Source organism: Uranotaenia lowii, chromosome 2 (assembly GCF_029784155.1).
Source record: "Uranotaenia lowii strain MFRU-FL chromosome 2, ASM2978415v1, whole genome shotgun sequence".
Classification (NCBI taxonomy): domain Eukaryota; kingdom Metazoa; phylum Arthropoda; class Insecta; order Diptera; family Culicidae; genus Uranotaenia; species Uranotaenia lowii.
In genome coordinates this window covers 85877785-85888885 of record NC_073692.1, presented here as the reverse complement: position 1 = coordinate 85888885, position 11101 = coordinate 85877785, and the positions used below count along the sequence as shown (strand labels likewise).

The following is an 11101-nucleotide window of genomic DNA, read 5'->3' as shown; positions in this document are numbered from 1 at the left end:
GTGAGTACCTGTCCAAGAGGTTTATTTCTTTCTCCTCGGAGCTACTTTGGTCCCCATTTTGCAGAATCTCTTCGACCATCTTCGCCGACCGTTGGTGACACAATGGCCCACGAGCTTCAGAAAGCCCAGCTGCTTTCCCGGAGGGACACACTGATCGCATCCCTGGGTCGGGCAGAGGCATTCATCGATGGATACGACGAGCAACGAGACCAGCCACAAGTGAGAATACGTTTGGAGTACTTCGATTCCATGTGGACGGCGCTAGAGCAGGTGCAGGGTGAACTAGAGGACACCGAAGCGACTGAAGAAGGTAGGACACATAATGCAGAATTGCGAGCCAATTTCGAGCCAAGATTATTTAAAGTCAAAGGAGACTTGATGTCTAAATTGCCCGCCACTACTTCCTTTGAAACGCCAAATCCTCAACCCTCTCTCTCTACCACACCTCTCTCTGGAATCAAGCTACCTACAATCTCCCTTCCCGAGTTCGATGGTGACTACGAGCAATGGTTACCATTTCATGACACATACGTCGCTCTCATTCACAATAATCCCGACCTACCACCCATACAAAAATTCCATTATTTAAGGGCAGCTTTGAAGGGGGAAGCTGCTCAGTTAGTTGAATCGATCTCCATTTCTTCGGCTAACTACAATCTAGCATGAAACATGCTTACTGGTCGGTATGCTAACGAGTACCTACTAAAGAAGAGGCACCTACAGGCATTGTTTGACATACCACGCGTGAGAAAGGAGACAGCAGCTACGCTTCACAGCTTGGTCGACGATTTCGAGCGCCATACGAAAATCCTGCATCAACTGGGGGAGCCAACCGATAGCTGGAGTGCGATTCTGGAGCATCTACTGTGTACGCGATTGCACGACGACTCTCTTAGGGCCTGGGAGGATCATGCGTCCACCATCGAGAACCCGAACTACGCCTGTATCATCGAGTTTCTGCAACGACGAATCCGTGTGCTGGAATCAATATCGGTCAACTACCACCCATCAAGCTCAAACATCGTTGCACCACCGCAGCACGTAAAACGCTTCACCAGCCACCAGCGCCTTTCATCTTTTTCGTCAACCGCAGCCACGAATTGGAACTGCCCGGCATGTCATCAGCAACACTTTTTGCTAAAGTGCTCGAAATTCCATCGTATGCCTGTCAACGAGCGCCTAAAAATAGTCACCACCAAAGGCTTCTGCATCAACTGCTTGCTCCCAAACCAGGCAGGACACAATTGCTCTACCCACAATTGTCGACACTGTGGTCGAAGACATCATTCGCTTTTACACATTCACCGCTCTGATGAAGGAAGGAGAAACAACAGTGAGCACCAGCCGAACAGCTCGACGCCTGTGGTAGTCCAATCCAATTCATCCTCCCCACGAGCCAGTCCGGCTCAGCAAACATCCGCAGCAACTGCTGCAGTCGTCTCACACATCGAAAGTAGCACACCCATCAGCCAGCCGAACGAAACCGTTTTCCTTATGACAGCAATCGTAAATGTGGTTGACGCCTTCGGAAAACCTCACCCAGCTCGTGCGCTTCTGGACAGCGCGTCGCAGCCGAACTTAATTACCGAACGCATGGCACAGCTGCTACGCGTAAAACGACATAGGGTAAACGTGACAATTATGGGCGCAGGTCAACTTTCGAAACCAGTTCGCGAATCAATTTTTACCCAAGTTAAATCTCGCTCTAGCAGCTTCTGCTGTGATGCCAACTTTCTTGTGATGCACAAAGTAACCGCTAATCTCCCTGCACAGGACGTATCCCAATTAGGCTGGAAACTTCCGAGGGAAATCTCGCTTGCTGACCCCTCTTTTCATCGAAGTCAACCGATCGATCTCGTCTTAGGTGCTAGGCATTTTCACGACTTCTTCCCCACAGCAGCTCGTCTAGGAGTAATATGACAGATTCATGCGGGAATATCTCTCCCTTGGCCACATGAAACTGGTCAACGCGGACGACGATCGCTCTCCCGTATCCTATTACCTGCCACACCATCCCGTAATTAAGGATTCAAGCACGACCACGAAGGTCAGAGTCGTTTTCGACGGCTTATCAAAAGCTTCATCCGGCTTCTCACTCAATGAAGCCCTTTGCGTGGGTCCTGTAGTGCAGGACGACTTGCTTACGCTCATTCTCCGCTTCCGTACCCTGCCAATTGCTCTCGTAGGCGACATAGCAAAAATGTATCGACAGGTTCTAGTACACCCGGAAGACACACCCCTGCAGAGAATCCTCTGGCGTTCCACCAACCACACTCCAATTCAGACCTACGAGTTGCTCACCGTTACGTACGGTCTGGCCCCGTCATCCTTTCTTGCGACCCGTACCCTGAAGCAGCTAGCGAAAGAAGAAGGTTCATCGTACCCTCTGGGCCAGGCGGCCCTCGAAAAATGTTTCTATGTGGACGATTTCATCGGAGGAGCCCAATCGATCGAAGAAGCCGTACGTCTGAGGAACGAGCTATCTGAGCTGCTGTCGAAAGGAGGATTCGAGCTGCGTAAATGGACTTCGAACCGCCTCAAGGTTCTTCACGGTTTGAACGACGACCAAATTGGGACACAATCTTCTCTGCAGTTCGGCCCTAACGAGACGGTAAAAACACTGGGAATTAGCTGGGAACCCGAGGCCGACTTTCTTCGATTCGATTCACAAGTCGAACCAAACGAAAAACCGTGGACCAAGCGAGCAATCTTGTCCACTATTGCCAAACTCTTCGACCCGATGGGCCTGATCTCTCCGGTGGTGGTGACAGCAAAGATGGTCATGCAGCAGCTCTGGCTACTACCATGTGGATGGGACGATCCAGTGCCAGAAAGCCTACAAGAGAAATGGAGAAATTATTGCCAAGATTTGCCCAAAATATCCGCATTCCGTGTTCAACGATACGCCTTTCTGCCAAACTCCAAGGTTCAACTGCATACATTCACCGATGCTTCCGAAGCCGCATACGGGGCATGCGTTTACGCACGATCTGCAGATTCCAACGGCAACGTCAGAGTTCAGCTACTTGTCTCAAAGTCCAGAGTTGCTCCACTGAAGAAAATGAACATTGCTCGTCTCGAATTATGTGCTGCAGCGCTCGGCGCTCACCTTTACGACCATGTCAAACAAGCCCTCGATCTAGAAATTGAGGCTTCCCACTTTTGGACGGATTCCACCGTAACGCTGCATTGGCTGAAGGCTCCCCCACACAACTGGAAGACATACGTGGCGAACAGAGTAGCCGAGGTACATCATCACACCCAGGGTTCGCAGTGGCGACATGTTCCGGGAACCGACAATCCAGCTGATTTCGTTTCGCGCGGCATGACTGTTGACGAATTACTCCGCTCCGAATGCTGGAACAACGGACCTAACTGGTTAGCTCTCCCTTCGTCAAACTGGCCTGTGTTCGATTTACCAGGAGCACCTGAGGCTGCACTAGAAGCGCGCCAAGTCGTAGCCACTGTTCAGATCAAGAACGATATCAACCCACTGTTCCTACGCTACGATTCCTACACCCGTCTGCAGTGCGTTACCGGTTATTGCTTGCGTTACCTCTCCAACATCCGAGCCGCGATTAAAGCAAGAAAGAATCCGCCATCATCGCCCAGTCCTCCCCGCAGCCGATCCTTAACAATCGACGAACTGCGAATTGCAAAAACATGCCTCACTCGTTTAGCACAGGAAAATGCCTTCAGCGATGAAATCCGAGAACTAGAAAAGGGAAAAAATGTGTCTAGAAAGTCCTCCATCCGGTTGCTGAATCCTATCCTAGACTCTGAGAGAATATTGAGGGTTGGAGGTAGATTAAACTTGTCCCAGTTGCCCTATCACACCAAACACCCTGCCCTGCTCCCTATCAATCATCCCTTCAGTCGCATAATAGCCCAATACTACCACCTTAAGCTCCTTCACGGCGGCGGGCGCCACTTGCTCGCTACGATTCGCCAAGAATTCTGGCCACTGAATGGCCGCCGATTGGTGCGAAGCATTGTACGCAATTGCTTTCGCTGCACCCGCTTGAATCCAGAACCAGTACAACAACAAATAGGCCAACTACCGGCGCAGCGAGTGATTCCAGGAAGACCGTTCGAAGTCACAGGCGTTGATTATGCCGGCCCGCTCTATCTCAAGCCAGCACATTTCCGAGCACCAGCGCTGAAAGCTTACATCTGCATTTTTGTATGCTTCACAACGAAGGGCGTCCACATAGAGCTCGCTAGCGATTTGTCTACCCACACATTCCTGAATGCTCTTCGCCGTTTCATCGCCCGACGCGGCAAGCCTGCCCACCTACACTCCGACAATGGGAAAAACTTCGAGGGTGCAAAAAATGAGCTCATCGAACTGTACCGGATGCTGAACAACACGAAAGACCGGGACCAAATCGAGAACGTCTGCGCCTCCGAAGGAATACAGTGCACCTTACTCCCTCGAAAGCCCCACACTTCGGCGGATTGTGGGAGGCGGCAGTGAAGGTCGCCAAGAAGCATTTGTTTCGCCAGCTCGGGCCCACCAAACTATCGTTCGAGGACATGGCAACCGTACTGGCAGAAATCGAATCCATAATGAATTCACGCCCACTGCTCCCGATTACTGATGATCCAGAAGACCTCGACATCCTTACGCCCTCGCACTTTCTCATCGGAACCACAGCGACAGCCTTGCCCGACCCAGACGTCTCCACCGTTCCTGTTAACCGGCTAACCCACTATCAGCAGCTCCAGCAGCACGTCCAGCAGTTTTGGGTCCGTTGGCGAGACGAGTATTTGGCCGAGCTTCAGCGAGATTCCAGGCACCGTAGCAGAAACGACGAAATCACTCCGGGACGAATGGTCATCGTAGTAGACGAGTTGCAGGCCCCCCTCAGGTGGCCACTTGCGAGAATCACAGCAGTCCGACCAGGAAAAGACAACATCGTCAGGGTTGTCTCACTTCGCACAGCAGTTCTCCGATGCCACCACCGACGCAGAAGGATGTCCAGCAACCAGCAACCCACCAGCGAAAGAGTTAGCAGCGAATTTAGTGTAGTTTTATCCTAGAAAATCACTTCCATCTGTACCGTTGAGCCGTCAACACGTACGCCGGAGCATCGTATCGTTGCTGTGTACCTGCAGGAACATTTTACATTATTTATTTTTTCCTTACCTGTATTTCAATCAGCACTTTTCAGTGCTAAAACTATTTTCATTTTCTTTTATTCATATTTTCTCTTTTCTTTCCAGCATGGGGAAGTCTTCGGCCGGTTCAAGGGCCGGAAGAAAACGGTTTGCTGAACCTAATCCAGGGCCATCTGCCGAAAAAGTTGAAATTTCCAATTCATTCGATGTCCTTCATAACATCGGTGATGAGGAAATATTCATATTTAATTCTGATAAGAGTACTAAGAAACCTTCTTCTTCTTATACTCTTAAAAACGAAAGGATTCCACCAATAACGGTCACGATTCCTGACTTCAATGCCTTTTGAAAAGAAATCGTCACTTCCGTCAAGGATGTGAAGATTTCTTTTCAGATCGGTCGAAGGGGAACTGCTCGTATATTGGCGGAATCTTTTAATGATTTTCAAAAGGTTTTAAATTATTTGAATAATAAAAAACACCAATTTTTTACGTACGACGCTAGAAGTGATCGTCCATTTAAAGTTGTACTTCGTGGTCTCACTGGCGATCAGACACCGGATGAGATCACAGCTGAATTAAATTCTTTGTTAGGTTTTTCTCCAATTCAAGTAATTCAAATGAGGAAAAGAACCAACACGAATAATACCAGTAGTGTTGGTTTTGCTCCTGAACTTTATTTGATCCATTTTAAAAAGGATCAGGTTAATAATTTGAAAATTTTGGAAAAGGCTCGTCTTATGTTTCATTGTCGAGTCAAATTCGAACCTTTTCGTAAATCTTCTACCAATTTTTTACAAAACATTACGCAATGTCGTCGTTGTCAAGCTTTTTGTCATGGCACTAAAAATTGTAGAATGAATGCCAGATGCATGTTTTGCGGCTCATTCGATCATGAAAAATCTAAATGCCTTTTTGGTGGTGATAAGCCAAAAACAGAATTTTTTAAGTGTGCGAATTGCGCAGGTAATCACTCCTCGAATTCGCTAGATTGTCCCATCAGGGCAAAAATTATTGCTTCTAGGAAAAATCCCAAAGTTTCCAGAAAAGTTTCTTCTCCTCCTTCCTCTTTTTCGTCTTCACACGTCGGGCCAGCAAACAACCTGCCTGTTCGCGGTCAGCCTCGGTCGACATTGGAATCACGGCTGGGTAATACCCGAAGTGATTTTAATGTTACCTGTGCTGAATCTGCGCCCCAGACTCGTTGTTTATCGTTCTCAGAGGTGGTTGAAAATTGGTTGCCCTCTTCAGGTTTAACTAATAAAAATGGGAAAAAACCAAGTCTCAACGTTCATGCGAAGGCTTGGGAAAATCCCCGAAATTCAAATACTTGTTCTTCTCCTTCATTTTCTGATCCTAACAATTTTGTTGATTTGGGTGAGATTACTGAGGAAAAATTAAAATTTTTGCATCAAAATTTAATGGAAATGATGCAACTTATGTTGAAAGCAAATTCAATGTTTGAAGCTTTCCAAACTTCTTTTAATTATGCTAACAAAATTATTATGACTTTACGATTCCCTCATGGATCCAAATAGATGTTTAAATATTATGAATTGGAATGCTAGATCTTTGCTGGCTAACCAAGATGAATTCTTTTTATTTTTGAAAACTCAAAACATACATATTGCTGCCATCACTGAAACTTTTTTAAAGCCAGACAATAACTTGAAAAGCAATGCTTTCTTTAAAATTTTACGAAATGATCGACTTGATCGACAAGGTGGGGGTGTAGCTATTGTCATCAATAGTCGTCTCAAATTTAGACTTCTTCCTTCTTTCAATACAAAAGTCTTAGAAACAATTGGAATTGAATTAGAAACTTCTATGGGGAAAATTATAATTGTTGCCGCATATTTGCCTTTCCAATGTAGCGGTGAACAGAAAAATTTTTTGAAGGGAGATTTACAAAAACTCACCAGAAATAAATCTAAATTTTTTATTATTGGTGACTTTAATGCAAAACACCGATCTTGGAATAATATTTCATCAAATTCAAATGGGAATATTTTGTTTAATGACTGCTCTGCAGGTTATTATACTGTTGAATATCCTAATGGGCATACTTGTTTTTCTTCAATTAGAAATCCCTCCACAATTGATTTGGTTCTAACGGATTTAGGCGAGCATTGTAGTCAATTAGTTACTCATGCGGACCTCGATTCAGACCACCTTCCAGTAACATTTTCTTTATCTCAAAGTCCCATTGAAAACCCTTTAAAATCAACTTTTAATTTTCAAAAGGCTAACTGGGAGCGATATATGAATTTTATTGAACGTATTTTAGATGTCAACGTTCCACTGAATTCAATAGAAGATATTGATTTGGCTGTAGAAAATTTGACAACTTCAATAGTCAATGCTAAAGCCGCTTCAATACCCAAAGTTAAACATAAATTTAATCAACCTTTAATTGATGATGATCTTCAGTTTTTGATACGACTGAAAAACATTCGTCGACGCCAATATCAACGTACTAGGGATCCTTATTTGAAATTAATTTATTGCGACCTTCAAAAAGAGATCAAACGTCGTTTAAATTTCATTCGTAATGAAAATTTTGCTAAAGCAGTAGAGGATATAAAACCCTACTCAAAGCCATTTTGGAAATTAACTAAAATTTTGAAAAAGCCCCAGAAGCCAATTCCTACTTTGAAAGATGGGGATAAACTTCTTTTAACTAATTCAGAAAAGGCTCAAAAATTAGCCCAACAATTTGAGTCTGCTCATGATTTTAATTTAAACGTTGTAAGTCCAATTGATGCTCAAATTTCCCTAGAATTTGATGATATTCTTTCCAAGCAAAATGTGTTTGAAAGTTCTTGTGAGACAAATATTGATGAACTTAAATTGATTTTCAAAAAATTTAAAAATATGAAAGCTCCAGGGGAAGATGGGATTTTCTATATTCTTATTAAAAAGTTGCCTGAAAGCACTTTAAATTTTTTAGTTAAAATCTTCAATAAATGTTTTCATTTAGCTTATTTTCCCAATAAATGGAAAAATGCCAAAGTAACTCCAATTTTGAAACCTGGGAAAAGTGCTTCAGAGCCTTCAAGTTATCGACCAATTAGTTTGCTTCCTTCTTTAAGTAAACTATTTGAGAGAGTTATTTTGAATAGAATGATGATTCACATCAATCAGAATTCTATTTTCCCTGATGAACAATTTGGCTTTCGTCATGGACATTCTACTACACATCAACTTTTGAGTGTAACTAATATGATTAACGCTAGCAAATCTGAAGGTTATTCAACAGGTGTTGCTCTTCTTGATATTGAAAAAGCTTTTGACAGTGTTTGGCACAAAGGTTTAGTAGCTAAATTAGCTCGATTTGATTTTCCTGTATATCTCACCAAAATTATTCAAAATTATTTGACTAGCCGAACCTTACAAGTAAGCTATCAAAATTCATGCTCTGAAAGGACACCCATTAGAGCTGGTGTCCCTCAGGGTAGTATACTTGGGCCAATTTTATATAATATTTTTACTTCTGATCTTCCTGATGTACCAGAAGGAAAAGGTAGAAGATTATTTGCTGATGACACTTTGCTTTCAGCCAAAGGTCGAAATTTACGGGTGGTACGCAGTAGATTGCAACAAAATTTAAATTCCTTTTTGAATTACTTGAAAATGTGGAAAATTTCTCCTAACGCTTCCAAAACTCAACTTATTTTATTTCCCCATAAGCCAAGAGCAAATTTTTTAAAACCTAATGAAAATCATTCTATAACTTTTAATGGGGTTTCATTAGAATGGTCTGATCACGTGAAGTACTTGGGACTCACACTTGATCGGAATCTTACTTTTAAAAATCACATTGAAGATATTCAATCAAAATGCAATAAATATACTAAATCTCTTTATTCTCTCATCAACAGGAAATCCAGGTTGTGTCTGCGAAATAAGATGCTTATCTACAAACAAGTATTTCGACCAGCGATAATGTATGCAGTTCCGATTTGGTCTAGCTGCTGCGCGACGAGGAAGAAAGCCATCCAGAGGATTCAGAACAAAGTTCTGAAAATGATTTTGCGGCTTCCACCTTGGCACAGCACCGAAGATCTTCATCGGATTGCGGGCATTGAATCGATCGAAGAGATGGCCAACAAAATCATCTCCAACTTCAGAGGCAAATCGATGCAGTCTTCCATCGCAGAGATTCGTTCTCTTTATGTTTAGTTTAATTTTAAGATAGTGTTTAGTTTTAAGTATAAAATATTTTTGCTATTACAGGATGTTCTCCTACATTAAAAACTTGATTGCGCTCAGCAAATTTAAATCTTATAAATAAATTTTTATAATCTAGTTACTTATAGGGCTATGAACAGTTCATTATTGAGCTGAACACCTAGTTTAATGCAATAATGTAATATAAGTGTAATGATGATTTGATACAAATAAAGACATATTAAAAAAAAATAAAAAAAAAAAAATCCTAGAAAATAATCCAATTCCTTGCCGCATGTTTAAGAGATAGTTTTAGAATGATGAAGTTGATGTTTACGTTAGATTAGAATTTGTAAACAATTTGTATTAGTATTTGTGTGTTGAATCGTATTCAAGGCGGCGGGTATGTTGCGCCCACTGCTAAAAAACCGGTCCTGCGGTGTAATCTCTAGGTAGAGCTAGGTAGCCGAACCCCATCAACTGACAGTTGCGAATATCGCGCACTGTCTGTCAACGAGGGTCGGCGGGTAGGAACGAGTTTGTCTAGCAGTTTCCGCTTAGTCAGTCTGTTCCGAGAAGTTTTTGGCAATAAATCTAGTCCGTTGAAATGGAACATAATTTGTTAAATGTCGGTCGAATAAGGTCCAAGTCCTTTGCGTAAGCCGTTAGTTTTATGAAACTGAGTGGATCCGGAAAGAAACAAAAATTAAACACAACGTAGGGTCCGGTTATCGCTCGACGGTACACTAGGAAATATTTATTTGTAAAAGCGTTAAAATATGTTTCTGAAGCTTTTCAATATTTAATGGCAAAGGAAAGGAAAAATAAATGATAATTTCAAAATTCTGCGATCTATTAAAAGTTAGTTTATGTACACTAGAGTGCCTAAATCAGCCGACTTATTAGAAGCTTAAATAGATCCCAGGCCTAGCACAAAGTTCAGTGCTAAACCAGTGCAGTGGGAATCAGACCACGGAAATAGATGGCGCAATAAGCCTTAAATTTGAATGGAATAATGAGCAATTTTTCTTGCAAAAAACATGAACAACCAGTTTTGCACCAATTTCTGAAGTCCCTATCGGAAGATTAGTTTTCATTATGGTCATCCGCAAATCTTTCGTTATGACAAACAGTTTAACCCAAGGTCCCATTTCGATAGGAGTTATGGGAAAAAACATATTGAGTTTCAAAAACGAGCTTCTGATGGGTCAATTTAAAAAAAAAATTATCAATGATCGTTAATCGACGCTTATAGACCTGTTTTGAAGTTTAATAACTGTTTTATGATAACTCTTATCAAAATGCGTTCCTCAGATGAAATATTTTTATAATTTAAACTTTAAAACACTGAAATGTAAACAAAAATCGAATAATAAGGACCAAAATTATTGGTGGAAAACTGTTTAAATGGTTTTTTTGTTCATCCCGTACAAATTCCGCTCAATTCTATACAAACTTAAGGTTTGTTGCGTGACCCCTTTTCAAAGAAGAATCTGGCCCTTATTTTGCATGGAACCCTGTGCTAGTACCTTCATATTTTAATTTTGTTATTCAGTTAAAAGTCTCTTCGTGGGGTTTAATGTGAATACGGGGATTGATTTGGATTTTCGAGCAACATTTTTTGAGGTAGAATTATTAAAATAATTTTAAGAGAAATTTATTTTCCATTAAAGTCTAATAAATTTGTACGAAAGAAAATGTTTATCTATAAAGTTTACCATGTTGGAAGATTTTTTTTTATTCTCATTGCATTTATTCCATAAAATCTGTTTCACACAAAATCTGGTCGGATAAAATAGATCATTTCTCCG

The 11101-nt window shown here is 42.1% G+C and overlaps 2 protein-coding genes across 2 annotated transcripts; both read left to right on the top strand.

The window, feature by feature from the left end:
* Window positions 1-669: 669 nt before the first annotated feature.
* On the top strand, window positions 670-1920 carry LOC129741627 (uncharacterized). Its single transcript, XM_055733366.1, has one exon. The coding sequence runs from the start codon at window positions 670-672 to the stop codon at window positions 1918-1920; it is 1251 nt and encodes a 416-aa protein (XP_055589341.1).
* Window positions 1921-1954: 34 nt separating this feature from the next.
* On the top strand, window positions 1955-4477 carry LOC129741626 (uncharacterized). Its single transcript, XM_055733365.1, has one exon. The coding sequence runs from the start codon at window positions 1955-1957 to the stop codon at window positions 4475-4477; it is 2523 nt and encodes an 840-aa protein (XP_055589340.1).
* Window positions 4478-11101: the final 6624 nt, after the last annotated feature.